This window comes from Drosophila sulfurigaster, chromosome 3 (genome assembly GCF_023558435.1).
Source record: "Drosophila sulfurigaster albostrigata strain 15112-1811.04 chromosome 3, ASM2355843v2, whole genome shotgun sequence".
Taxonomy (NCBI): domain Eukaryota; kingdom Metazoa; phylum Arthropoda; class Insecta; order Diptera; family Drosophilidae; genus Drosophila; species Drosophila sulfurigaster.
This window is the reverse complement of record NC_084883.1, coordinates 48258204-48285765: the sequence shown is the minus strand read 5'-3', so window position 1 is coordinate 48285765 and position 27562 is coordinate 48258204. Positions and strand designations below refer to the sequence as shown.

Below are 27562 nucleotides of genomic sequence, written 5' to 3'. Positions count from 1 at the left end.
ACAACAAAAACAACAACTGCAAAGTTTACGTGCGTGAAAAATTTAGTTAAGTTTTCTATGAAAAAACAGTATTTCGCAACTATACAAAGTAATTGAAAGTGTTCTGAATGCTGCAGGAAACGGTCAGGCAATCAATAATAAACGGCAGCATTGAGCGCAGCACTGATAAACGCAAGTGGATCGCAAAAGTGAAAACAGTGCCAAAAAGCCAACAGTAAAAAAATCAAAAGCAACAGCAAAACGCAAAAGCAAAAGAAAAAGCAGCTGCAAACGCAAAGAAAAAGCTATACATCCCATATACATACATACATGCATACATATGTACATACACAAGTGGTGCTCGCGGTGCACTTGACGCCCTGTGTTCAATAAGTTATTTTACTTGATTTTCCTGTAGTGTATAGAGTTGTTGCAATTCGGGCAGCGCAGCTTACCACGGTCAACACACCACAGTCAACACACATAAACAAACTCACGCACACTTCGCTCCGTATATAATAATAACGTTGTGTTTATTGCGTAGCGTAAAGAAAGAAAAACCTGCAACAACGTCGTCTTCTTCACATACGCAATCTGCTGCTGCTCCAACGCCGACTCCGACTTCGAGACATCGACGCAGCCTTCAACTCAAACAGCCACATTCACGCACACACACCCATTAACACTCGCACACACATTCACTCATACATACGTAGCCGAGACGCGTCGTACACATGTCGTACATGATGGCCAAGACTTTGGAGGAGCAGAGCTTGCGGGAGTGCGAACACTACATACAAACGCATGGCATCCAGCGAGTACTCAAAGACTGCATCGTCCAGCTGTGCGTCTGTCGCCCCGAGAATCCGGTGCAATTCCTGCGCAACTATTTTCAGAAACTCGAAAGGGTAAGTGAATCCCTCGTTATTAACCCATTGTTGCCCTATTTTGATAAGCGTGCCAATCTATGTAAACGATGGAAGGTATGAATTAGTCGATTTAGTAGCTCAATCTCACGGTGCTCAGCACAAAGGATCAGTATTTGACGTCGATCAGAGCCTTCATATATTCTTGATCAGCATTAACCCATTAGAGGCTAGAGAACTATCCCCTTGATTCCTCTATAACTATATAACTTACCGCCAACGGAAAATTGAACCCTCCTCTTTAATGAGACTGGAAAAGGGTCTATTAATTATAACTTATTCCTAGAGGTAGTATGTTATAAGCAGAGGGTGATATCTCCGATCCATATAAAGAACGTAGAATATATATTTTTGTATATTCCTGATTGGTCAATCGTCCAAATTCTTCTCAACCTCGGTAACTGCACCTATAAATAGATTTATGTTTTGTTTCTTACACTGATATATTCGGAAACTCTATAATAAACACGGTTACGCAGCATTTTCTGACTATCAATTGATTAGGATCTTGAGGATCTTAACGGGGAAAGTAACTAACTAGAGGACTTATCTCTTTCTTCCCTGTGAGCATTGGTGATGGTCGTTAGAATCTGATTTCTTCAAATATAACGATTTACCGAAGATTAAATATATTTACTTGCTATAGTTACCCATTGTTGCGTTTATATCAGAGACTTTAACAAATATAGCTATCATTTATTTTAACAATACTGATCTAGTTTAATTTTAGAAGTATTAGTATTAGTTCACCACCTTTACCTCTTATATTGGTAGTTGCTGAATTTAATTGCTTTAGTTATGATTGGGTAATAAATAAGGAAGTTCTTGAAGCAATTTAATAGTGTTTAGACCAGCGAAATTTCTCTTACTTACCATTCGTTGTTTATTATTTTTGTTCGATGGTTTTTAGGAATATTTTCTTATATCTAGTAATCATCGAAAATTCAAATAGTATTGAGTTACTCCCTCCCATTTTTATTCTACATATATCAGCTTTACAGAAAAGAATAATAATTCTCAGGAAAAATTGCGGGTTTATTTCGAGTCTTTACTTGCTAGATTTATTTTTTTTCGATTTTACAAAACATGGAAGACGGACACTGGCCTGTAATGCTAACCAAGAGTAAGCACTTTAATTTCTTGCGTGAAATGTGGTTGGGTAATAGAATCGACAAGTCGCCAAGTGATTTGCTAAAGGAGGCTTCCAATATGTGGAAGCGACTTGAGAGCCATGAGAAAGACTTGTTCAGTGAGGGGAAATATTTGGGTGCTCGTTTGGCTTTCGACATGGAGAAAGATCAGCGGGGAGAAGAAGTTGCAAGTGCAAGAAGTCGACGGAGGCGTGCTAGGTCGAGGTCTAGGAGAAGAAAACAAAGAAATCCTGATAGGTCTAGATCACGTGCCTCTCGAAGACATCGTTCAAATTCTTCTCAACGTCGGTAACTGCTGCTGAAAATAGAATTATGTTTTGTTTCTTACACAGATGTATTCGGAAAATATATTGTGAACACGGTTGCGAAGCATTTTCCCAATATCAATTGATTAGGGATTGACTGACTAGGATCTTGACTGATTAGGATCTTGAATGATTAGGATCTTGACTGATTAGGATCTTGACTGATTAAGATCTTGACTGAGGATCTTAACTGGGAAAGTAACTAACTAGAGGACTTATCTGTTATATCTTCCTGCGTAGGGTGAAGGACCTTAAAATCTGAATTTTGTATTCAAATATGTAGAAGATATCTTTACTGAAGATTACATATATTTATGGAAGTACATATATAAACTTTTTTGTAACAGTTACTATACTATACTAACTATAGTTTGTTTTTAAAATTTTATATTGATCATTCGCGATATAAACTGATGAAAATAACAGCTGCATAACACACGGCAAAGAGCATTATATATTAATATTCCATGCTTAATTTAGATAGATTTGTTCTAATAGATTTTCTTCTGTTTATATACCAATATAATATATTCCATTCATAATTCGGATAGATTGTCTCTAATAGATTTTCTTCTCTATGGTTTATATACCAATATAATATATTTCATTCATAATCCGGATAGATTTGCTGTAATGAATTTTCATCTCTCGCTTTCTAAACATGTTCCACCGTTCAGCAATTTTTTACAGGTTCATTGTCCAACCCTGTGAAGGCGACGCGACTGCGTTGAAATCAATAAACCATATTGGGTTATTTTTGGGGACACAAAAAAGTGACCACGCTGAGGATGTGTGAGGATGGGATGATGGATTTAGAAGCGAGTCGCACGAGGAGCGTGTGATGCTGAATCGCTTCAATGGTTCCAAAATATTAACGCAGACACATGCGTTACATGTGTTTGTAATGGTATTTATATGTGTCTGTGTGTGTGTGAGTGTGTGTGTTGGGTATTGCAACTGGGTGTTGCAGCTTGCGGGCCGTTGTAAGCTTGTGAAAAGCTTGCAATGTTTCCTGGAAATGGCTGCCTGGGTGCTGCAAGCAAAGTTCTCCCGTGCTGCACTTTGCAACCTGTGGACGCGCACTCTCTCTCGCTCTGACTCTCTGTCCGTGACTGTCTCGCTCTTGCGCCATCCCCCTCACAGACACAGACACTTGCGCTCTCCCTTTCCCGCCATGTGTAGTTGTCTCTCTTGCTCACCCCTTCTGCGTTCGTTGGCTTCGCCTTCTGCTGCGGCTGCTGCTGCTGTTGCTGTTGCTGCTTTGCCTGTTGAATGCCCGAGTCGATTTCAGTTTGATAAACATCCTGTCGCCGTGCAGAAGCGTCACAACAAAGCGGCTCCTCCCGCAAGCGAAGCTGCTGCGTCTCTCTCTCTCTCTTCGACTCGCTTTTGTTTTGTGTTTGTCAAGTGTTGTTGTTGTTGTGCTTGGACAATTAGTTAGTTAACGTGTGGTTAGTTGTGTGTGTGCGCCCGCCATGGGCAATCAGCTGAGCGTGAATAGCATTCAGGATGCTGTTATCGATCGCTTCAAATCGGTTGCACTCACCACAGACGAGAATGGCGCGATGCGAATACGTTCGTTCTCCGAGGTTGGCGTCAGCTATACAACCTCCAGCCATCATCATCAGCATCAGCAGCATCATGGCAGCGGTTCGTTCAGTGGACGCGGCGGTCGAATATTACGGGAGAGCAGCATCGATGGCGGCGTCGCTGTCTTTGATGCCATGCTGCGGGATGACCACGAGCATCGGCTCAGTTTGGATGCCATGCATCGAGTGCGACACGTGCGCACCTCATGCACCACCATACCAGAGGAGGACATTGTAAGTAGTCATCTTATTGGTATTTGTGTTGCGATCGTGTTGCTGCGCGCCCACAAACAATTCCAGCTGCAGCAGCGAATTACAACAAACAACAATATTTGAAGGCGAAGGTGGCCTGATTTATGGTCAACCTAAAAGCTTTTACATGCCAGAGCTTGCGCTTGCTCTCTCCCTCTCTATCTCCCTCTCTGTTATGTTCTCTTTAGCGAAAGCTTTGATTTGTGTACTGTAAAGCAAAACTTGAAACTAGACTCTCTCTAACCGTAAGTGGAATGCTCTTATCAACTAAACGTTGCGCTTAACTTTAGTTATTAAATAAATTTGTTGTTAACTGATAATTTCTATTAGTGGGTCACACATATAATGTAAACTTACGATAGCATATGACAACTTAACGGCGCTATGTTAATGCTTAACATAAATCTCAACATTGCTAATGTGGCCACACTGACCGTACTTTTCTTGTGTTTACATTTGGCGCTCGTTCTTAAACTCTCTCTCTCTCTGTCTCTCCCTCTCTTGCTAAAAGCGCAAAGCGGCCATTGCTTGAGTGTGTACGTGTGTGAGTGTTTACAGCCCACACGTACACATATATGAAGCTCGTACTACACTCATCCACACATACAGGCGAAGGCAGCTTTTTGCAAGTTTATGGCAAATTTGCACTTGAAAACTCAACTCTCGGCATTCGGCACGCAACGTAGCAGAAAACCGAAATCAAAGCGCGAGTTTTTGCATGGCACACGACCCACGACCAAAGCTTTTTGCCAGGCGCTCTTTTGCGCTGCTTCTTCTGCTTGTTGTTGTTGTCCGGTTGTTGTTGTTGCTTCCCCCTGATGCTATGCTTTGCTACTTCAGTCGACGTCGTCGCTACTGCTACTTTACTCTGCTGCTAATGCCACTGTTACTGCTACTTCTGCTGTTGTTGGCGTCGCAGTCGCTGCTTGTTATTGTTGTTGTTTTTACTCGTGTGTGTGTGTGTGTGTGTGTGTGTGCGAAAAGTTTTCTTTTTTTGGACACTTTCCTTGGGCTGTGCGTGTTGGTGAAGGTCATCATGTCGTCGTCGTCGTCGTTGTTGTCGCCATCGTTGGCGTCGTTGTCGTCGCTGCTGTTTACCGTTAGTCAGTTTGCCATCGTCGCTGCTGCTAACTGCGTGTGTTGTCTTTCTTCGTTTCCCCAAAAACAAATCGCAAATAAAACACATTCGTTTGTTCCACTGTGCGTGCTGTGCTGTGCTGATGATACCGTCCTTTCTTGCTTTCCGTTCCGTTTCGTTCGTTTAACGTTGCTGATTGATTGCGTTTATGGCACGCTTGGCAATTGTCATCATTCTCTTCATCGTCAAATCGAACATTTAATGCCCGCAGTTTGGTGTAGTTGTTGTTGTTGTTGATGGTGCCCGTTACGCTTACAATTACAGTAAACAAATAGTGTCGCAAAAGTGAGAGTGAGTGAGAAGGCAGCAGCAAAACTTGTGAACGAAGCAACAACAACACAAACACGAACAACGACAGCTGTCAACATCTTGTTTATTTACGCCGGCCTCTGATTAGTGTGGTCAATAACTAGTTGGCCAAATCGTATTGTCATCAGAGTGTTGTGGTTTTACTTTTTTTTCGCCACATTTACCTGCTGCGAACCTAAGGCCTGAGAACTTCCCCCCAGAAAAGAAATTATGGTGTGTATTACAAGCGCAAATCTATCTGAGTGAATGTGTGTGAGAGCGAGAAGGGGAGATGGGGAACAGAGACTGCGAATGGAGAGAGGGAGAAACAGTGATAGGGAACGTTGGAGTACAGTAGAGTTTCACAAAGAATCTTTACTTACGGTATTTTATGTGGTCTCCTTTTGCAAACATTTTCGTTTCGAGTTTGGTGACCTTTAAGTTGTCCTGTTTTTCAAAAGTATTTATTAAGTGAAAAATTTTTGCACCTAATATTACTTGTTAAGGGATAAGGATATTTTCCTTATTGTGAATAGGTTTTTATTTAAAACACTTATAAATGTTTTGTGTGGATTATTATCACATTCATATGTGAAATCATAAAGTTTCATTAAACCAAAAGAGTTGTTAAGATTTTGGTAACCTTTAATTTATCCTGTTTTTAAACGTATGTATTTATTAAGTACAGAATTCTTGAATTTGATACTACCTACTACAAATGGATAAGAATATTTTCGTTATTATGAAAATATTTTTATTTAAATCACAGGCTTATATTTTGTAAGGATTGTTACTCTGTACATCCATATATCAAAATATACAGTTTCGTTAAGACAAAATTCTTTTTTAGTAGTTTGATGACCTTTGAGATTTATTTTTTTTAAAAATGGGGAAAATTCTTATCTTTCATAACTACCGAGAAATAGATAACTAGTTCGTTAAAAATAATGTTGTTAGTAAATTTCAAATTTGTAAATGTATTTTATTTACTTTTGCATATTTCAAAAGAATAATTATTACATTAATTTCTTAACAACCTGAGAATGGGATCGATAAAAAGCTACCAAGATAAAAAAAAATGTTTAGTGAAGCATAATATTTGTTTTGTTTTTTCTTGATATCGTTAATCTTAAGCAAATTTTGCTAATCATAGAAAGTGCTTAGCCAGATATGGGTACATTATTATTACTATGTAATGTTTCTTCTTCATCTTCCTAAAATAATAAGTTTCAAAGTTTTTTAAATGTGTGTTATCAGGAAAGTACAACAGATGAAAATTTTTTTAATTCCTGCCTCATCTTAAGTAATTTTTGTCGAAATGGGTACATTAATATAATTCTAATGTTTTTTGTACTGCTTCCAAAAATACTATGTTTTATTTTTTCTAAATCTGTGATATTAGGTAGTTTTGTTAACACCGCCTTTACAAACTTTAACAAGTTTGTTGAACTTCCTATAAGTTATACAAAATGTTTCAAATATTATATTGCATAGGCGCTAAGCTACAATGCTTCAAATGAATTATACATATTTTATTTTAGTTTTATATAACTTAGATTTTTGCCAACACATTTTTCGTTTCTTTTTTTGTAACTTTTAATTGTACGATTTTTTGATATTAGCTACTTTCAATAGGCAATATATAAATAAGTTAAGTGCATGATATATTAGTTGAGTGTCTAAAATTAATACATATAAATGGAAATTAATTTAGCTAACTTGCAATCTCGCAAATTAGAAATTTTAGTTGTTTTTCTCGCAACTTTCTGCTGAGTTTGAGCTCATGGAAGTTCGAATTTCAGTTCTTTTCTGTTTCCATATATCATTCTATATTAAGGATATGGCTTAGTGGCACAAGTTGAGCTGCTTGAGTCGCTGCCACTTGTGTATTGTAATTTGGTGGGGTAATTTATTCAACTGCTTTCCACTGTACCTTTGGGATTCGCAGTTTGCTCTCTAATTTCGGAGGCTGCCTGCTTAAAAATGCGTTATGTGTGAGTGTCTCTCTCTCTCTTTCTCTCTCTGTCTGTCTCTTTCTCTCTCTCTCTCTCACATTTTATCTTTAGCGCTTTCCTTCTTCTGTATAACGCTGGCATTTTACTTCTATTGTCTTTTTCCGCCTGCATAAATAAACGTTTTTCATTTAATGTTGCCAAAAATGTTGGCCAGGTTTTGTCGTTGTTGTTGTTGTTATCGAAAAACAAAATCAATGTAAAACTTTTATGTAAATAACACACAAAAGTTGAAGCTGAAGGTTATTGGGGGGCAATCTGCAGGAATATTCGTGTATATCGAGCGGATGTGGCGACCTTTTGTTTGCCCATCCATTAAGCGGCTTATAAGCGACGTTCACAACATGCCAAGGAAATGGAAAGGAAGTTACCAAAAGAGAGAGACGGGGAGAGGGGAAAGGTGATGAGTGGACGCCGGGATGGATTGTAGTTCATGAATTATTTAGCCAATGAATATGGTTGCAAAAGAGCGAAAGAGAGAAAGAGAGAGAGTCTTGAGGCCCATGAGAGACGCAACAGCTGAAACTGCGATACAATGGCCAACTTGGCGTATACGTAATATGCGAGAGGACAAGTAAACTGCGTGCGGCTAATTCAATTATAGACTACTGAGATACCTTAATAACTTGGCAGGCACATTTAGTGCGATATAAATAACTGGCAAGCATGACGTCAACGCAGCAGAAAAGGAGCGAAGAAGAAGAAGAGCGGAAAATCGTAGAGAGGGGGGAGAGAAATGAGGAAACAGTTTCGACAACTGCAAGGATTTGATAGGACTGATGATCAACTGACCAGTTGACAGCGCAATTCAAGCATCGACAACTCTTCTTCTTTTTCTGCTGTGGCACGTTTGGCCCGAATAATTTTTCATGCAGCCACATTAAAAGGAGCAACAGCAACAACAAAAGCTTTTGTTTAGCTGCCACACACACACACACAGAGGTTGTGAGATACTGAAAGAGTGAGTGAGGAAAGGGTTGGTTGAGGCGTGCAGTAGGCGTGTCAACCGCCCACATGGCCCACTAAAAATTAGGGAGGGGTGCAACGGGGAGCGGCCGAAGTGGAGCAGCAGGCAGCTGGCAACAAAAAGTTCACTGAATTGGAAATTTCGCTTAACAAAGCAATGGGCCAGCGCCCCATCAAAGCAGCAAAGGGGCGGGGAACAGTGTCAGAGGTGTGGCTGACTGCAGCATGCGGGTGCACAGTGACAAAAAAAAGGGCTACGCATATTTAGGGAGTATCCTAAAAAAAGTGTGACCAGCCCAATATCAGTTAAATCAGTTTAAATTCGACCGAAATTCGCAAAAAGTGTATTATTATGATTTCTGTATTTGTGGTACCTAGATTTAAATAACAATTTGTTAATTTTTACTTGATCATGTATTTATCACAGTGATAACAAAACAAAGAGCTATGCATATTTAGGGAGTATTCTAAAAAAATGTGACCAGCCCAATATTATTTAAATCAGTTTAGATTTGACCAAAATGCATAGAAAGTTTTTATTATTATGCTTACTGTATTTGTGGTGCCTAGATTTAAATTACAATTAGTTATTTTTTTACTTGATCATTTATTTATCACACTGTCAATGAGCTACGCATATTTAATGAGTATCCTAGAAAAAGTGTGACCAGCCCAATCAGTTTAATTATCACCAAAATTTGAAGAAGAAACTTCTTTACTACCTTGCATACAACTTTATGTCTAGAATGAAATTGTGCTCTGCAATTAGTTATTATCTACATTATCGTATATTGGAACTAGCAAAATTCCAAAGGATTTTTCTTTTCTACTTAGGAAATTCTCAGAAATCTTGCAGAAAGTTTTAATTACGCAAACTAAAGTTGTAATTCCTAGATGTAAAAGACCGTCTTTAATTAGTTATAGTTATTTTTTACTTTTATTATAAATTGAACATAGCTATCAAACTATCAAAGAATTTTTCTTATCTTAGGAAATTCTCAGAAATCTTGCAGAAAGATTTTATAATTAAATTTATAGACAGTATTTCTTTAATACTCGTATGTACATATTTCTGGGAATATGCTACCACAAGAAACATATTTTTATCTAGAGAGAGACGAAGAATAATAATGCTGTTACTATGTTTTCTACATTTCCCTAAATTTCAATTAGTATTACAACTATTTCTTCTTTTCTTATACATTTTTATTAAACATATTAAAATGTGAAAACAATTTGTGTATCGACTTGGCAAATTTGAATTAACGTTGTAGGACTTTTTCATTATACGAAAACTTAATTCTTGGTTTCTAAATAACTTTTAGAATTAGGTAATATTTATTTTTGGTTTGGGATTTATGGGACTACAAAGTTAATTTTATTTGTTACACATCCAAAAGAAATATTCTTATAAAACTTTACAGCTCTCTTATAATCCTAGAGATAAACAAGTTTAGTAAACATTTCAAAACTCCAACGAAAATTTAATCTGTGTAGTCAGTAAGGAAAATATATTCTTTATTTATTACTATGTATATATTATATGGTTTATTATTATATAGTATTGATGACTAGCCTGTTTTCTTGCCGTGTATTGAGCGGCTTTAAAGGGACAGCTGAACTCACGTTTCGTTTGGGGCACGACAAAGTGTTGCTGCCACTGGCAGTGTGCAAAATTTTTAATTAATTCGATTATAAAACGCATTCACACACACACACACACGTACACACACACTCATACACGTAGTGGAAAAGGTAGACCAAAAGCTTTTCCACACTTTGTAGAAAGTTGGGTTAGGTCAACCCAGCTACCTTCTGCCTTTCACCTTTCCTCCCATTCCTTCCTCTCCCCCCCTCAATAAGCTACGCATTCCCTCACACCTCGCACTGTGTCCACGTTCAACGAACTGCTTCGGTGGCTCAATATTGAAACTCAACGCCCTGCAAAACTTTTGGGGCTTGTGACCCAGTTTAATTGAGTCCTTTTAAGAGGACTTTAAAAAGAGTGGCATGTTAAATATTTGCAATGACTTGCAGTCGAGACTAATAATTGCATTTGTATTTTTTAGATGTTTCTCTTAAGCTGAAACTGAAAGTTTCTGTTTATTCTTTCGTTCTATATAATTCTCTTTCTCTTTAACTGAATCTACAGATTCAGTTTTTGCTAGCTAGCCATTGAGAAATATTTAAAATTGTCTTTTTTGCTTCTACATTATTCTGTTTCTTTTCAATTGAAAGTTTAGATTAAATTTAATCTAGCTTTTAAGATTCTTCTTAGATTCTGTTTATTCCAGATTTATAGATTATTCGTTTATGAAGTATTTGGTTTTTTAACGCTGATTCTGTTTCTTTAAGTGTCTACATTATTCTGTTTTCTTAAGCTGAAAATATAGATTAAGATTAGTCGTTTATAGATTCTATTTATTCCTTGTGATATTTCTTTTTTTCTCGAGCCGTTGTTTCTAGTTTTATATAGTAGACTCTTTTGTTCTGAAACTTTGATTCTGTTTCTTTTAGTTTCTACATTTTGCTGTTTTTCTTAAGTTGCAATAATAGATAACATTTTTCTTACTTTGTGGTTTCTTCTGGAATAAGAAGATTATATATAGATAGATTTATTCGTGGTGATATTTCTTTTTTCTCGAGCCGTTGTTTCTAGTTTTATATAGTAGACTCCTTTCTTCAGAAATATTTTGTTCTGAAACGTTGATTCTGTTTCTTTTAGTTTCTACATTTTTCTGTTTTTCTTAAGTTACAATAATAGATAATATTTTTCTTAATTTATAGATAGATTATATTTATTCGTGCTTGTCGATTTCTGATTTCTTTTTGCGTAAGCTGAATATAGAGATTGTATTTGTTGTACATTCTTTTGTTATGAAGTTTTTAAGTTTATTGTAGCTTTTTTACATAGTAAGAATAATTTTATTTAGTCAGACTAATAGATTTTGTTTAATTTAGTTTTCTAATTGATATTTAGATTCTGTTTACTTTACTTTTCTAACTTATTGCCTTAAGAGTGCTGAATATATACATAGATGATGTTTATTGTATCATTATAGATTCTTTTGTTAAGAAGTCTTTTGATTTGTTGTTGTTATATATATAATCTTTAAGTGTTATTATGTCTCGCGTAATTTTTAAGCTAGAAATGCGAATTTTCGTATATACAATAATTACTATAGTAGTTATGATTCCTGAAAATTTGGTTGCGATCAGATAATACCGCAAAATATATTGCTTTTATTCAAAATGGGTAGCGGGTATCTCACAGTCGAGTACACTTGACTGTAGATTTCTTACTTGTTTTATTCAAACTTTTCTGTTATTTATAGTATTTTCCATTTCGTTATATCTATTTTGCTATTATTATTATCTATTATTTACATTTCGTTATATCTATTATGCCTTTCGCTATTTCTCTTTTCCTCTCACTCTTTAAATTCTGCATTTCCCCCCTTTATTTGTGCAATTCGCTGTTCGCTGTTAGTCATGACCCGTCTAAGCACTTCAGCCTCACCTGACAATTGCCTCTCAACGTGGACAAGGTCTCCAAGTCGAACTGGGTCCCTAGTCTCTTGTCCCTGTCTCTTGTCCCTTGTCTCTGTCCCGCCTGAGGCACCTCGTTACACATTCTCATTTTCCACTCTTATTCTTAGTGTCTTTGCTCTCCCTCTCTCTCTCTGTCTCTCGCTGTCTTTCTCTTTTTATGGGCACTCATAAGCAAAGCATGTTGTTAGAGTCTTATTCTTGCTTTTATATAATATATTTTTACATTGCGCATACGTCACGTGGTGCACGAAGAAATCACAAAATGGGTATCATAATTATTATTATAATAGCTATAGACACATTTCGTGTGTGTGTGTGTGTGTGTGTGTGTAAAAGTTAAGCAAACAAAACTTTTTTATGGCCACACGAAATTATAAATTCCGCACAGTCGCAACATTATGATTGCTGGCTTTGTTGTTCTTGCTGTGTAGGTTGAGCTTAGGCAAATAAATCGCCCACCATTCTTGCCCCCCGTCCCTTGCCCCTTGCCCCTAGGCCTAACCCTACACGAACACACTCGGTTTCTACCTCAAAAATTGATTTGTTTTACCTTTTTGCCATTTGCGAACATCGCCAACTGACAAGTGGCCAAAGCCAAAACCAAAACTATGCCTACTATTCGCTCTCTCTCTCTCTCTCTCTCTGCCTCTCTCTTTCCCCCCGTGGGGCAAGCAATTTCTTGGCTACACTTTGTGGCGTTGTTAGTGTTGCCTTTATTAATGTTTCGCTCATTTTAGTTGTTGAACATGTGTATTTCTGTATTTGTGTTGTTTTTAGATTTTGCTGGGCAATTTTCAATGGCTACACTGTGCGAAAATTTCATGTTGCTACGCTACGCAAATGATGACAATTAATTCAATTGCTTTGATTCGTGCTTTAAATTGTTGTCAACCTATTATTGTTATACACTGCAAATGATTAACGACGTCGTCTGCGACCTTGTGCATAAGCAAATTCTTTTTTAGTGACAGTCTGACGATCTTCTTTGATCGTCTGTTTAAGTACGTTGATCTTAAATGGTTAACAATTAGAACTAGGGATCCCAAAAGTCTAATTTTAAATCAAATATAATATTAATATTAAATGTATACATATATAATATATCATACTTTGTATTGACGTTTGGTTTAATTATCATTCACTATCCCTTGTTAAGTTGTACAGTTTCTTCACTTAATAAATAAAATATTTGAATTTCACTCTTAAAGAAAGTACTGAAACGGGAATATGTTTTCGGGTTTTAAGTTTCTATTTATTGCTAGTTTTTTATATTAGAGATCAGTACAAATTTTAAGCTTAGCTCAAAAAAAGCGTATGAGATTTTTTTACCTTTACTTGAAAAAGGAAAATGTAAACAGAGATGAATAATATGAATAACATTTTGTGCGTTTAATTTTTCTTTATTTTTTTTTGTTTCTTCATTCGGCTATTATTTTCCACACTTTATTTCAAACTACTTCATTATTCTTTTTATTTTTTCTGTTATTTTCCACTCTTTATTTAAAACTATTATCTCTTCTTTATTCTTTATCTTCATTATTTTTTCATGTATTATTCTCCACACTTTATTTCCAACTATTTCTTTATTCTTCTTTCTTTTTTCTTCTATTATACCAAACTCTTTATTTCCAACTATTTCTTTCTTTTTTCTGCTATTATTTTGCACTCTTTATTTAAAACTACTATCTTTATTCTTTATCTTCATTATTTTTTCATCTATTATTCTCCACACTTTCCAACTATTTCTTTCTTTTTTTTTCTATTATACTAAACTCTTTAGCTCAAACTATTTCTTTTTTTTTTTTGCTATTATTTTCCACTCTTTGTTTCAAACTCTTTCTCTCTTCTTTATCCTTTTTTTTATTCCTTTTTCTGCTACTTGATTTCAAACTATTTATTTCTTTTCTTTTTCTATTATTCTTCACACATTATTTCAAACTTTAACGCTTTCTTCTACTAGGATCGAAACAAAACTAAATTACAATAGATGTCGTCTAAGTTTTGTCATGAGTATTTGTATGTGTGTAGTTCTTATTTTCCTTTCAACCCCTTCATTTGTGTCAGTGCATTCGCTTGGCACAGTTGGCGCCCCCGCACTAAGTCGACGACGTCGTCGTCGTCGCCGTGTCCAGGTCTTAGTTGGCTACCTCAAGCGGCAAACCGCACGAGCTGAGGAGCACACACACACACACGGTACTTAACGGTGCACACACACACGTACAAAGAGAGAGGGATGAGAGAGAGAGCGTGAGTGGGAGAGCGAGGGACACTGGAAGGCGTGCAAAAGATGAAGCCTACGCTGACGGTTGCGTTGCCGTTGACGGCGACGTCGACAGCGGCAGCGACGCTGACGTTGACGCTGAAAGCGAATTCGAATTCAGTTTTTAGTTGTGTGTTTTTTTTTCCGTTTGAGTTTTCAGTTTGTGTCGCGCCTCCATTTTGTAAATAACACGAATAAATCGCAAGCGAAATACAACAAAACCAAAAAAAAAAGTTGCACGAGGGCAACGTGAAAAGCGGCACTAAAAAGCGGGTACACACACACTCATACACAACTACTCACATACACACATGCATAACTATATGTATGTGTGTGTGTGTTGGTGATATTCATATGCAGCGTGTAGAAAAGTTCCTGCAATTGGATTAATTAGACAATTAAAAATGCTCGAGCAAAGCACAAAAAAAACCATAAAAAAAAAAAAACGAAGCGAAACGAAACGAAATTTATAAAAATCAAATTAATTAATAATCCACAGCAACAACATGAACTATAATAAAATTGTGTGTGTGACGCACGCGTAAAACAAATATAGAAAATTAAAAGAGTATATATATAAATATGCGATACTTATGATGAGCATACATCTACTTTATATATACCTATATTCATATACTATATGATTATATAGTCAGAGAGAGAGTGGCATATATATAATATTTTTATATAATTTCCTTCGCATTTTGCGCCAATTAAAATTCTTTTAATAGCAACTAAAGTCACCCGCATCATAGAAGCAACATCGCAACTCAATTGCATATTTTTATGAGATATTGCAAGATCAGAAAAATTCCGAAAACTTTTCTATTCCAATGTCCTTTACATTCTAAATCTTTTCTTTTCATTTATTTATATTTCTTTTACACATTTATATGTTAATTCTCATTTTTTTTGACAATATCTTATGTATTTTTCAAATTTTTCTTGTTTTTGAATATTTATTTTTATAAATCTTTGACATTGGATTTGTCATTGCTCTCTGTTGTTGTTGTTGTTGTCGTGCGTTACGTATACGTAATATTTTTTGTGAGCATTTTCTTTTGTGCTGCGAGTAGTTTTGCAGTTTGTTGTGCCTCTCGTCTTAAAATCTGTGAAAAAAGAATCCATTAGTGGAAAAAAAAAACAAGTGGAAATTTATTTGTTTCATTCGTTTTGTTGTTGTTGTTTTGCTTCTCACGTCGCGTCGTGTCGCGTTTGTTGTTTATTGTTGTGTCCATAAACAGCATTTGTTGCAATTACAGGCACACACACACACACCACCACCAAAGAGACACACACACACACAGAGCACACCAAGTCATCACACATCAGAGCTGAAAGCAAAAGCGCAAATATGTCAAAGGTTTGCAATGAGCTTCGTCGTCTATTATAAGCATAATCTCAGTTCTGCTTCGTTTTGCTTTTTTGCTTTTTTAGTTTGTAATTTGTTCGTATTATTATTATTGTTATTGAATAAGAAGCATTCCACATGCAATTCACACGCATTCCTGCACCTTTTTTCATTGCGTGTCTTATCGCCAGCTAAAGAGAAGCGAATTTACTTGATGCTACACAACACAAAGCGCTTTATGAACTGGACAACTCTTTGGCTTTACACTCTATACAAATGAATAGTCACGCACTTGTTGTTGTTATCGCCTCATAAAACGCGCTCTTTTATGGCACATTGGCATTGACTTATTCTCTACACTGTGCGAAATAAACGTGTGCTCAAGTCATGCACATCACCAACGTAATAATAATACTCATAGCTGTTAAAAGTTCGCATTGTGAATTGATGCGGAAAATTCTTTATTACAAATTTAATTTGTCTTGTCTTCGTGCTTAATTTTAATTGCTTTTCTCGCTCGTTCGAAATTTTAAAAGAGTGTGAATCCAACAAAATATTGTAGCTATAATTGTTTGCTTTGATCGTGGAGAATACAGAAAAATGTGAGCCAGAGATTTTAGAGTCTAGAATACAGTTGTAAATAATTATTATTCCAATTATTTTAATAGATTTTAAAGCTATGAGAGTTGCGAATACCCTTACTCTTATATATTAAACATTTAAAATTTATGGAGATTTCCGAATCAGCGTTACATTATGTTCATACAACAAAATATGAATCATGTAAGAGAGCTAGAGTCGAGTGTGCTCGACTTTAAGATACTCGTTACTCATGTTCAATAAAACCAAAACAGTTCGGTATTATTTTTTTTTTTCAAATATTTGGCATATTTTATTAATGATATTCTTAAAATATGTGGTATAAAAAATATTTGGTGTATTTTAAGAATAATACCATACTGTTTTGGTTTTAATGAAAATGGGGTAGGGCATATATACTGCAAAAATAATAATATATACTGAATGTGATATTTGGTATATAAAATATTTGGCATAATTTAAGAATAAGATCGCACTGTTTAGATTTTATTGAAAATGGGTAGTGGGTATATATTAAAAAATACTAAATATATACTGATTGCCATATTTGGTATATCAAAATACTTTGCATTACATTCAAAATATACCTTAGAGAACAAAATATGCAAGATTAACTACCAAAGCAATTAAGACCTGACTGATCACAATCAAATGTTCCACACTACCATAAAGACTAAAGCTATGATTGAGGTGCCAAAAATCTTAACGTTTAATTCCACAATTCTGCGTTAAATACATATATATTCACCTTCTTATTGTAGAAGACTTAAAGGCAATATATATATTTTTTGAGTTTATTTAGATATTGCAAAGTATAATCAATCTTAGGAGACAAGTGACACTTTTAGATTACCCAACTCATCCATTAGTGTTCAGTCGAGTGGCAATAAAATAGCGCACTAAATGATAATGCTTTGCTGGCTGACCATAAATACGATTTAAAAGTATACAAACTAAGAGAACTTTGCAACTGGTAATAACATTCAAGTATTTTGTAAATACCCTTTATTATGTATTCTAAATTTGTATTTTATTAATCTGTTTACTGGAAAAAGTCGAATTGATCGGCGCTCTTTTTTATAAAATAAATGTACTTCAATTTCTGAAATTTTTGAAGCTAGAGTTTTTGGTATATACAATTATATCTATAGACTTTATTCCTGATTCCTGAAATTTTGACTACGAACCAATAAAAATGTAGAATTTTTTAAGAAATAATGTTTCGGGTTATATTTTCTTTGGTTAACAATCTGGTATATTTTATACGCTATGACATATTTTGAATGTAATAGTATATTTATATACAAAATATAGTATTTGGTATATTTTTGTATTTTTCAGTAAATTAATTAGTTTATATTTTGTTGAAAATGGGTAGCGTGTATCTCACAGTAGAACAAACTCCACTAAAGCGTTTTCAGTATATTTTTCAGTATATTCATTTAATTGGCTTTTGTTGAAAATTGGTAGTGAGTATTTCGCAGTACTTCGATTATAGCTTTCTTTTATATTTGTGATAATAATATATTTAAGACAAAAACTGTTCTAATAAAATATAATAGGGAAGAAGCTTTAGGATGTTTAGTAAACAAGCGAAAGTTTTAATTTACCTAAAATGAAGTTGCAGTTGAGCTTACAGGCGGCACTTTTGAGGTCATTTTTAATTGCTATTTGCTGTTTGGTTGTTATCAGCAGCAGAATGCAGCAAGTGCAGCAATCGATATACATATATGTGTGTGTGTATTAGCGTTGCATGTTCCGATAAAATGTGGAACGTTGCCGTTCTCATCGTTGTCATCGTTCACGTTGTCGTTTTCGATGTCAATCTACATGCCGCGTCATCTAATCAGCTGAGCTCGTTTATGTTTTCATTATGACATTACATTTTTGATAAGCGTCTCAGTGTCAGACGTTTGTCAAGATTACAAACACACACACACCCAGTCAGTCAGAGTCATACACACCCACATACCCACACACCCATACACACACACCTACAACTACACACAGTTGCAAATGTAGTTTACGTCAGTAACTCAATTTACAATGCGAAATCGATTTCCGTTTAATATGTCGCAGGGGAACGTCGCCAAATGCTGAACAGAAAAAAAAGCAAAAAACAAAAACAAATCGCGCAAATGAAATTCGCAGTGAAAGAGATGGCAACACAAACAGAGCAAGTGGAGAGCAGAAAGTGGGAGAGTGGAGAATCAGGGCCATGACCATGGGCCTGCTGTTGGCTAGTTGACTGGGCGCCGACTTCGCTGCTGCTGCTGCTTCTGCCTTTGCTCCCTTCGTTTCTGCCGCTGCTTCTGCTTCCTTCACTGCTGCTTTTTCTGCCTTTGCCTTTGCTTTTTTTCGCTGCTGCTTCTGCTTTTGCTTTTACTGACTTCGCTTCTTCTGCTGCTTCTGCATTTGACTTTGCTGCCTTCACTGCTCCTGCTGCTTCTGCCTTTGCTCCCTTCGCTTCTTCTTCTGCTTTGCCTTGCCTATGCCTTTGACTTTGATCCCTTCGCTTCTGTTGCTGCTTTGCATTTGCCTTTGCTGACTTCGCTGCTGCTGCTGCTTTGCCTTTGCTGCCTTCACTGTTACTTCTGCCTTTGCATTTGCTCCCTTCGCTTCTGCCTTCGGTTCTTCCGCCTCCCCTCGGTTGACTTCGCTTCTACTGCTGCTTCTGACTTTTCTCCCTTCGCTTCTGCTGCTGTTTCTGCCTTTGCCTTTGCTGCTTCTGCATAAAAAGGTCATGGTCATGCCGTCGCCGCATGGACGACAACATGCGCGGCGCCGGCTCCCTTAAGTTGCCGCCCCAATGCTCTTGCCTCCCTTCCACTCCCGCCGAAGTTTGCAATTGCGGCAGCAGAGAGTCAACAGGCGGGTTTGACTTGTCAGCTTTTGTGGTTTGGCTTCGGTTTGCGTTGGGTGCAGCCTTTTTACGGTTGTGTTGTGTTGATGTTGTTGTTCTTGTTGTTGATAATGTGCTGCTACACTTTGTGGCATTTTGTATGCGCATCACAAGCGTCGCTTCGATTCGCTTTACTTTGCTTTGCTTTGATTGATTTATGTGGGCGTAGGCCGGCGACACCTCGAACAATCTGGCAAGTGGCCCAAAACTTGACTCTTGACTCAATCCTCGAATCCTTATCAGCGCCATTTCCATGATCATCTGTCAATTTGTTGCTTGATTTATTTGTTAATTGCTTTTCTTTTGTTTCTTTTGTTATTTCCTATTTTTTTGAGTTTCGCTTTTCTTGCTTTTTTGTGCTTTGTTTACACTTTGCAATTTGTACGCTTTTTGCGTCTATTTTATGCGTTTCCACAAAACGCTTTTGTTTGCCTCATAAAAGTTTATGCATTTTTGCCCATTTTCAATTTTTGTTGCCGCTCGCTTTGCTGCTTGTTTATTGACTTTTGCGGGGCGCTGCTTGCGACTGTGTTTATTGCCTTTGACGGAGGGGGGGAGGCGGGTTGCGGAATAGAAAACTCTTTTTACGACACTGATAAGTCTAATTGTTGGCTGGGGTCTCATATTTTGATTTGTAATCACTATTTAACTAGCCTTAAACGTGATGAGGACTATAATTAGACCTTGAATTTGTTGACGCAACTGTTTAGAACTGTTATATTAATCACTCAGCTGAATTTAGCGAGTGATAACTCGGTTTTTATCAAGTGCAATTTTGCCAACTATCTGCATAAATTGAACATACTTTTTTGCCTTGTTGTTGGAAGCAGAACACTAATTTAATCAAGCCCAAAATGAATTGGAGCATTAAAAAAATATATTTTTTGTATGTATTTTTAATTAGAATTGAAAATATTTTAGTTGATTTTCTATTGCGCTTTTCACAACTGGTATACTTGTATATAAAAGAGCTCAAGTACATCAAAATTGTGATTAATTGACTGTTATACACTATTAAACTGACTGTTATACTGCTAAATAAACCATTTATATACTTAATAGAGCTGTATTACACCTAAGTTATATATCTTTAACTGTTATACACTGTTATAAAGACTGTTATACTTATGTGTGTATCGAATTATAGACATAAGAGAATTAAATTTGATCAAAATCATAAATTCTTTAATTGCTCTACACTATTATGCTGACTGTTATACTGTGTAGCCCACTTAGAGGTTTAAAACAGCTGTCAGAAACTGTTAAATCTTTATCTTTAGCTGTTATAAACTATTATGCTAATGTGTGTAATCAATTATAGACCTCAACTGTAATTGACCAAAATCATAACTGTTATACAACTCTGTAATCCAGTTATGGGTTTAAAAGAGCTGTTTTAGACCAAGTTTATGTATCTTATCTGTTATACACTATTAAACAGCCTGCCATACATTATCAGTCGACCTGTTATACTAGTGTGTAGCCCACTTATAGGTTTAAAAGAGTTGTAATATATCAAACTGATAAATAGTTAATTGTTATACTAAAGCGTGTAAGCAATTAAAGGCTTAAAGCTGCAATTCACAAGAACCGTAAATCTTCAGCTGATATACGCTATTATGCTGTCTGGCCGACAATTAAACTTTGACTTTATCCCCCTTGAAATGCGTTCAGTTGAACATTTTGATTGTTACACAATCGCATGATGCCAGTTTAAGTAGCAGCAATGCACTTTCGGACAGCTCTTCCACAGACACAGCTTAGGGCACAAATGCGATGCCCAAATAGTGCAGCAGCAGTCACTGCTCTGAGTGACATTGAAATGCAACTTAATCTGCTGGTGGGGGGGCATCCAATTGTGGGTCTAGTTTTGTGGCACACTGACCACATTGACGTCACAGCAAATAGTCAGAGGTGATTAAGAGCAGAGTCGAGTCGAGTCGAGTCAAAGCAGCGCATTACATTTTATCATGCATTTGCATTGTGCAGTGCTTTGTTTTTAACTCTTGTGTAGGAGGAGGAGGAATAGGATGACAACGAAAAAAAAAGAAAAAGGGCGTGGACGGAGCTTAAACGTTTTTATGTTTTCTATTTGTCGCCACCACCATAAACTTTGAGCTCCCAAAAATAGATAAAACGGGCAACTGACACAATGGGAAGAAGCTTTTTATCCCGCTCTTTCTCTAAAATGGAGGCGGCTTGTAGTTGGGCGGCTTTTGTTGTGGGCGTGGAGTTGACTTTTGACATATGTACAGCAAGTTGGCATCCCTGGAATGACGCACATTGGCTGCCTGGAGTAACTGCGGCTGCTGCAGCAACACACCAGCAGCAAACAGCAGAGGCAACAACAGCAAACAGCAGCAGCAGCAGGTGGGCGTGCAAAGTGAATGCCTCCAGTGCGTGGGTTGTTAGCGAAAAGCTCCTGTTACAGTTTTAAACGTCTATTTGGCATCAAAAGATGCGCATTGTGGGCGTGTTGTTGGCTCTTGTACATACAAAGTGCAAATATGTTGGAGATTGCTTGCGTTGCAGTTCGTTGATAAAGCTGAAAGGGAGCAGTCGTATGCAGTTGTGGCTATGGTGCTAAAAGAGAAAATACGTTTTATTCATTTTAAAGCAATTTGCTGCAAAATTCAAACTGTTATACAATGGTGTTATACTGCTATACTCATATAAATTTGCTAACACACAAAATGCGTTTTATTTAATAAAATTTGTAGACAGTTCAAACTGTTATAAAAAGTGTTAGTACTGTTATAGTACTGCTACATGCAAGTGTTATACTGCTATACTCATTTAAATTTATCCCAATCTTGTTGCTAACAGAATCCGGTTTATTTATAAAATTTGTTGAAAATTCAAACTGTTATAAAACAGTGTTATACCGTTACTCGAAAATGTGATACTGTTATACTCATCAAAATTGTCCCCCTTTTTGTTGCGTTCACTTAAAGCAATTTGTTAAAAATTCAAACTGTTATACAATAGTGTTATACCGTTACACGAAAGTGTGATACTGTTATACTAAAAAAAATTGTTCCCCTTATTGTTGCGTTCACTTAAAGCAATTTGTTGGCAATTCAAACTGTTATACAATAGTGTTATACGCAATGTGTTATACTGTTTTACTCACTCAACATTTTCCCCACATATCCTACCAGGAACAAGTGAAACTGGATGCCAGCAAACAGGTGATCAGCCCAGACGATTGCGAGGATCTCAGTCCAATGCCACAAACAGCTGCACCGCCGGTGCGCAGGCGCGGCGGCATCTCCGCCGAACCGGTGACCGAAGAGGATGCCGCCAACTATGTTAAGAAAGTCGTACCCAAGGATTACAAGACAATGAACGCCCTGTCCAAGGCCATAGCCAAAAATGTGCTCTTTGCTCACTTGGATGAGAGCGAACGCTCCGATATATTCGATGCCATGTTTCCCGTTAATCACACCGCTGGCGAGAATATCATACAGCAGGGCGACGAAGGCGACAACTTCTATGTCATCGATGTGGGCGAGGTGGACGTGAGTACAATACACAGATAACTGTTATACACACATATACATATGTAAATATCTATATTCGTCCCTTCAGGTGTTTGTCAACTCTGAGCTGGTGACCACGATCAGCGAGGGCGGCAGCTTTGGTGAGCTGGCTCTCATCTATGGCACGCCACGAGCTGCCACAGTGCGCGCCAAGAGCGATGTCAAGCTGTGGGGCATCGATCGCGACTCCTATAGACGCATTCTGATGGGTTCGACCATACGCAAGCGCAAGATGTACGAGGAGTTCCTGTCACGCGTCTCCATACTGGAGAGTCTGGACAAATGGGAACGCCTCACCGTTGCCGATTCGCTGGAGACGTGCTCCTTCGAAGATGGCGAGACAATTGTGAAGCAGGGCGCCGCTGGCGATGACTTTTACATCATACTCGAAGGCTGTGCCGTGGTGCTCCAGCAGCGCTCCGAGGTGAGTTTTTGGCTTGAGAAATCTTAAATGAATGTGAAGATTTAATATTTTCCTATTATTCAGCAGGGTGAAGAACCCGCTGAGGTGGGACGTCTGGGCTCCAGCGATTACTTTGGTGAGATTGCCCTGCTGTTGGATCGACCACGCGCAGCCACCGTTGTCGCTCGTGGTCCGCTCAAGTGCGTCAAGCTGGACAGAGCGAGGTAAGGAAACACACTCTAAACTTTAACTACAACTTTACTTATTCGGATTCCTATTTCTCTTACAGATTTGAACGTGTTTTGGGTCCCTGTGCTGACATTCTGAAGCGCAACATTACGCAGTATAACAGTTTCGTTTCATTGTCCGTCTAAGACGCCGCCGCCGCAGCCACAAGCACACCACATCAAATAGCAACATCAACAACAACAACAACGCAACTCGCATGCCAACCACAACAACAACAACATCAAAACGCTCAGAAGAAAAACAAAAAACTTAAACATTAAACATTTAAATGTGTAAAGAAGAAATCGATGATGATGAAGAAGCCCCAATGGAAGATTGAGTTGAGCTCAATGATCTGGAGGAAGCCGGGGGCTGTTGGAGGATTTAGGGACGGGGAGTTAATGGGGCGTATTTACAATACCAATACCAATACCAATATGTTAATTACGTATATGAATTCTGTATGTTGTGCTGAAGTTACATATGTATTTGTGTAATGTGTGTGTTTCTTTCTGTGTACGAGTTGTGGCATGTTCCACAAGCAGCAGCAGCTACAGCACCTGCAACATGTTGCACTTTCAATTTGAAACGAAACTGTATAACACTTTTTGAATACTTTCTTTCTTTTCCAAGCGGAACATGCTGCCAAAAGCAAAAAATACAAAACATAAAAAAAACAACAAAACAAAAAAAAAAACAAGTACTATGTATAACAATTAATTAATACATTTCATTTAAATAATCATTGGAGATCTGAATGTTTTTTACAACAACCTCAAGCAACAACTACAAAAAACAAAAAACCTAAATATAATTGAATACATATGAATGTAAAGTTAGCTATAACACACACACACACACAAAAACACACACGAGCATGCTGAGTTTACTGTTATATATACAAGGATGAGCAAGAATAGAGAGAGACAGAGAACGAAGAAGAGAGATAGAAAGTGAGCAACAACAGCAAAAAAAAACTGCAACAATAATTGTTTAATATTTAGTTAAATTATTTTTAAAAACCAACAAGCAAACAACAAAGTTCGCACATAAAACGGAAATATAAACAAATTGAGAGTGGAAATGAAAACAACAAAAACAATGTGTGCAATTTGTTTAATTGTAATTGAATAATTATTTGTATTCTTTGCGTTAGTTTTGCATTTGTTAATAACAGAATTTGTGCTTATGTTGGCAAGTGTTGTTATACATGCCCTCCCTCTAAATGATTTAACTGTTATACTCTGTTATACCATACATATACGCCGCATAACCAAACTGGCATTTTTTCTAACAACTGCCACAAAAACAAAAAAAAAACTAAAAACTAAAACAGCAAAACACACAAACAAACATCACACAATAAATTGTAAAATAATACAACAACAACATGAAAAGAAAACAAAAGAATGCAAACTTGATGCTTGACAATTGCGCTTGTGCGAAAGTGTTATACTGCGACACGCACAAACATGCAAGCTTAGGAATTCGTTTTGTTTTTGTTTTCTGTTTGAGGTGTGCTAGCCACGCCCCCACGCCACAGAGCGTTGAGTGCACCCGCCGGCGGGTTAGACTAGAAGAAGAGAACGAGAGAGAAATAGAGCGAGTGAGCGTGAGCGTGCATAGCGACAAAAGCTAAATGCTATGAAATTGTGTACATTAAGCCAAGGCAAGAGAAATTCGCCCCGAAAAAAAGAAAAACACGTGTGTGACGCATGAGAGACAAAGAAGAGAAAGTGTTAGAGAAAGAGGGAGAATACAATTTAAAATAAATAATATTATCAATGTAAAATCGTATGTACTATATAAAACAAAACAAAAATGAAAAGCTAACAAAAACCAAAAAACGAGCAAAAAAACAAATACCAGTAATAAATACATTTACATAGATGTTGCAAAACAAAGATCGAATGGAATATGGAACATGGAACATGGAAGAGAACAAAATTTGTGTGACATTTGAAACATTTTTCACAACTCGTTCGTTCTGAAAACAAATCCCAGCAGCCTTCTGTTCTAATGTTGCTGGACGCCATCATTTGGTTACCCACACTTTTCACGTACATTGTGTTTCTGTTGATCCTCATCATATTGTTCTTCATCGTTGCCTATGTCAGCCACAAGATCTACATCTCCATCTATGACAATCTACCGCTGCCAGCTGCCCCGCTCTCCCGCTCCTCCATCGCAAGTCGTTCCCGCTCGACGATCGCCTTACGCTCCCGCACCACGATCAATGCTCGCGAAACGTCGCGTGGCGATCACATGAGTCTCAGCGCCAGTTCTCGCTCCATTTGGATACAGAATCGTTCGGCCATCTACGAAGCATCAACGGTGGGTAAGTAATGGGAGATGCATAGAGATCTTTGCAGCGATCGTAACTCTGAGATTCTGAGATCAGTGCGCGTTACACTGACGTTGGAGCCGTGCTATTTGGTCAGCATTGGACTCGATATTCTGCCGCACTCGGAGCATCGTGCCGTCAGCTTCTTGTGCAACTGCCAGGATAAGGTGGCCAAATGTGCGGCGACTGCCGAACGTGACATCGACTCGTTGCGCATATTGCGCTACTACGATCAGCTGTCGAAGGTGCCGCGTCTGAAGTTGTTGTTGCGCTGCTGCGAACGCAAGAACATGCATCTGGTGCTCGACGATGTCATCAAGGATGTGATGGAGAATCGTGGCATAGACAATACGACGGCGTGTCGAGCGCCCACACGACGCACGAGGCTGACCGAAGTGCGTAGTTCGGAGACTAGCGAGAGGCACGACATAGACAGACAGAATGAGATGGAGCGAGGTGGACCGTAAACCCAAGACAGAGAGAGAACAAAGAGAGCGGAGACAGAGAGAGAGTGTTGCTTACATATTTAATTTTTGTAGTTTGTAGAACTTGTTTTTATTGGCTTTTATTCAGGTTATGCAGATGAGCAAAACTATGCTTCTACTATGCATTATAACGGTAGCTACAAGGCCACTCGGGCGACTCTTGACTTCATCACTGGGTCGTCTTGGGACTTGTGCACTCCCCACAGAGAATCAGAGACGAGAGAAGCGTCGCCACACCTGTAATAAAGGCACATATAAGCTACGCTTCTTTACTTTATTTTGCTTATCTCGATGGCGGGCCCATAAAAATAAAACAAAACGAAACGCAGCGAACTTTATCAGTCGAGTCGCTGTTTCATTAGATAGCGACGCACTTTAACGATTGCCAAATCTCAACGTTGGCGATGATGATGTTGAGTTGAGATAATAAAAGGCGATAGCGCCGGCAATCGGTCGGTATTTGGGGCCCCCCAACTTGCAATTGAGAGCGCGACAGATCGTAACAATAACGAGTCACAAATAGCCTGACGATATTCCAATTTAATTGCCAGCCATGCGCAGCGTGTGTTTCTCTCGATTTTATTCATTTCAATTAATAAAGCAAAAAAAACTAAATGAATTGGCTGGATTCATAAATGTGTTTGGCATTCATAATATTTAATACCCTGTAAATAGTTCAGAGCAAAAAGCGAGTCGTGTCAGCTGTCAACTAGATTTTAGAAAGTATTTTAATAAATAAGTTTGCAGCTTTGTCTCATTTCATGGCAATAAAAAATTTTATTCGGTTTTGTTTTTGTTGTAAATGTGCCCATATTTTATACATATATCATAATTAGTATAACAAACGTGACCGTATTTAGTTTTAAGTGTCCTTCACTTTGCTGTGTGGTCACACTTATGATATAATTAGCATAACGAACGTGACCGCATTTAGTATAAAATATCCTTCAGTTTGTTTTGTGGTCACACTTGATCTTTTTATCTGTCTGTGGTTCGATCGATGCGCAGCGCGTAACGCAAAATAAAAGTTTATTATATATATTTAAAACTAAATCGATGTAGAGTAGTTTCTTTAGAAACGGATATTATCAATCATATAATAATAATGCGCCGCGTTTCCGCTGGACTTACATAAAGCACTGAAGCTGATATCGGAAAGTTTTTGCCATGCAGCTGTGCTTTTTTTCAAAGTCCTCCCACAATGACAATGCTGTATTTATAAATAACCGAATATAGACGGAAAATCTGATATTAATATGTATACCCTGTAAAGCTGTAAAGATAAAGCG

General features: G+C 37.4%; 2 protein-coding genes across 6 annotated transcripts; both read left to right on the top strand.

Moving 5' to 3' along the window:
* The first annotated feature begins 1 nt into the window (after window position 1).
* On the top strand, window positions 2–24189 carry LOC133841414 (cAMP-dependent protein kinase type I regulatory subunit). Of its 5 annotated transcripts, none has more exons than XM_062273860.1 (5): window positions 2–887; window positions 22433–22792; window positions 22863–23237; window positions 23304–23440; window positions 23506–24189. In XM_062273860.1, exons 1-5 carry the CDS (start codon window positions 714–716, stop codon window positions 23588–23590), a joined length of 1131 nt encoding a protein of 376 aa, XP_062129844.1. In that variant the 5' UTR covers window positions 2–713; the 3' UTR covers window positions 23591–24189. The 5 variants fall into 5 exon arrangements, with proteins under 5 accessions (XP_062129844.1, XP_062129843.1, XP_062129841.1 ...); XM_062273859.1 differs by having other exon boundaries at window positions 4–887; window positions 23301–23440; XM_062273857.1 differs by lacking the exon at window positions 2–887 and adding an exon at window positions 3822–4184.
* A 759-nt stretch (window positions 24190–24948) lies between these two features.
* Window positions 24949–26267, top strand: LOC133841416 (uncharacterized). The gene is made up of 2 exons (XM_062273863.1): window positions 24949–25782; window positions 25846–26267. The coding sequence occupies exons 1-2, from the start codon at window positions 25464–25466 to the stop codon at window positions 26253–26255; spliced, it is 729 nt and encodes a 242-aa protein (XP_062129847.1). The 5' UTR covers window positions 24949–25463; the 3' UTR covers window positions 26256–26267.
* Window positions 26268–27562: the final 1295 nt, after the last annotated feature.

Coding starts and splice junctions, on each gene's coding strand:
- LOC133841414 (XM_062273856.1), top strand. CDS start 3,837: ATGGGCAATCAGCTGAGCGTGAATAGCATTCAGGATGCTGTTATCGAT. Junction 23,238..23,300: donor TGCTCCAGCAGCGCTCCGAG/GTGAGTTTTTGG, acceptor CCTATTATTCAG/CAGGGTGAAGAACCCGCTGA. Junction 23,441..23,505: donor GTCAAGCTGGACAGAGCGAG/GTAAGGAAACAC, acceptor TTTCTCTTACAG/ATTTGAACGTGTTTTGGGTC.
- LOC133841416 (XM_062273863.1), top strand. CDS start 25,464: ATGTTGCTGGACGCCATCATTTGGTTACCCACACTTTTCACGTACATT. Junction 25,783..25,845: donor CTACGAAGCATCAACGGTGG/GTAAGTAATGGG, acceptor TTCTGAGATCAG/TGCGCGTTACACTGACGTTG.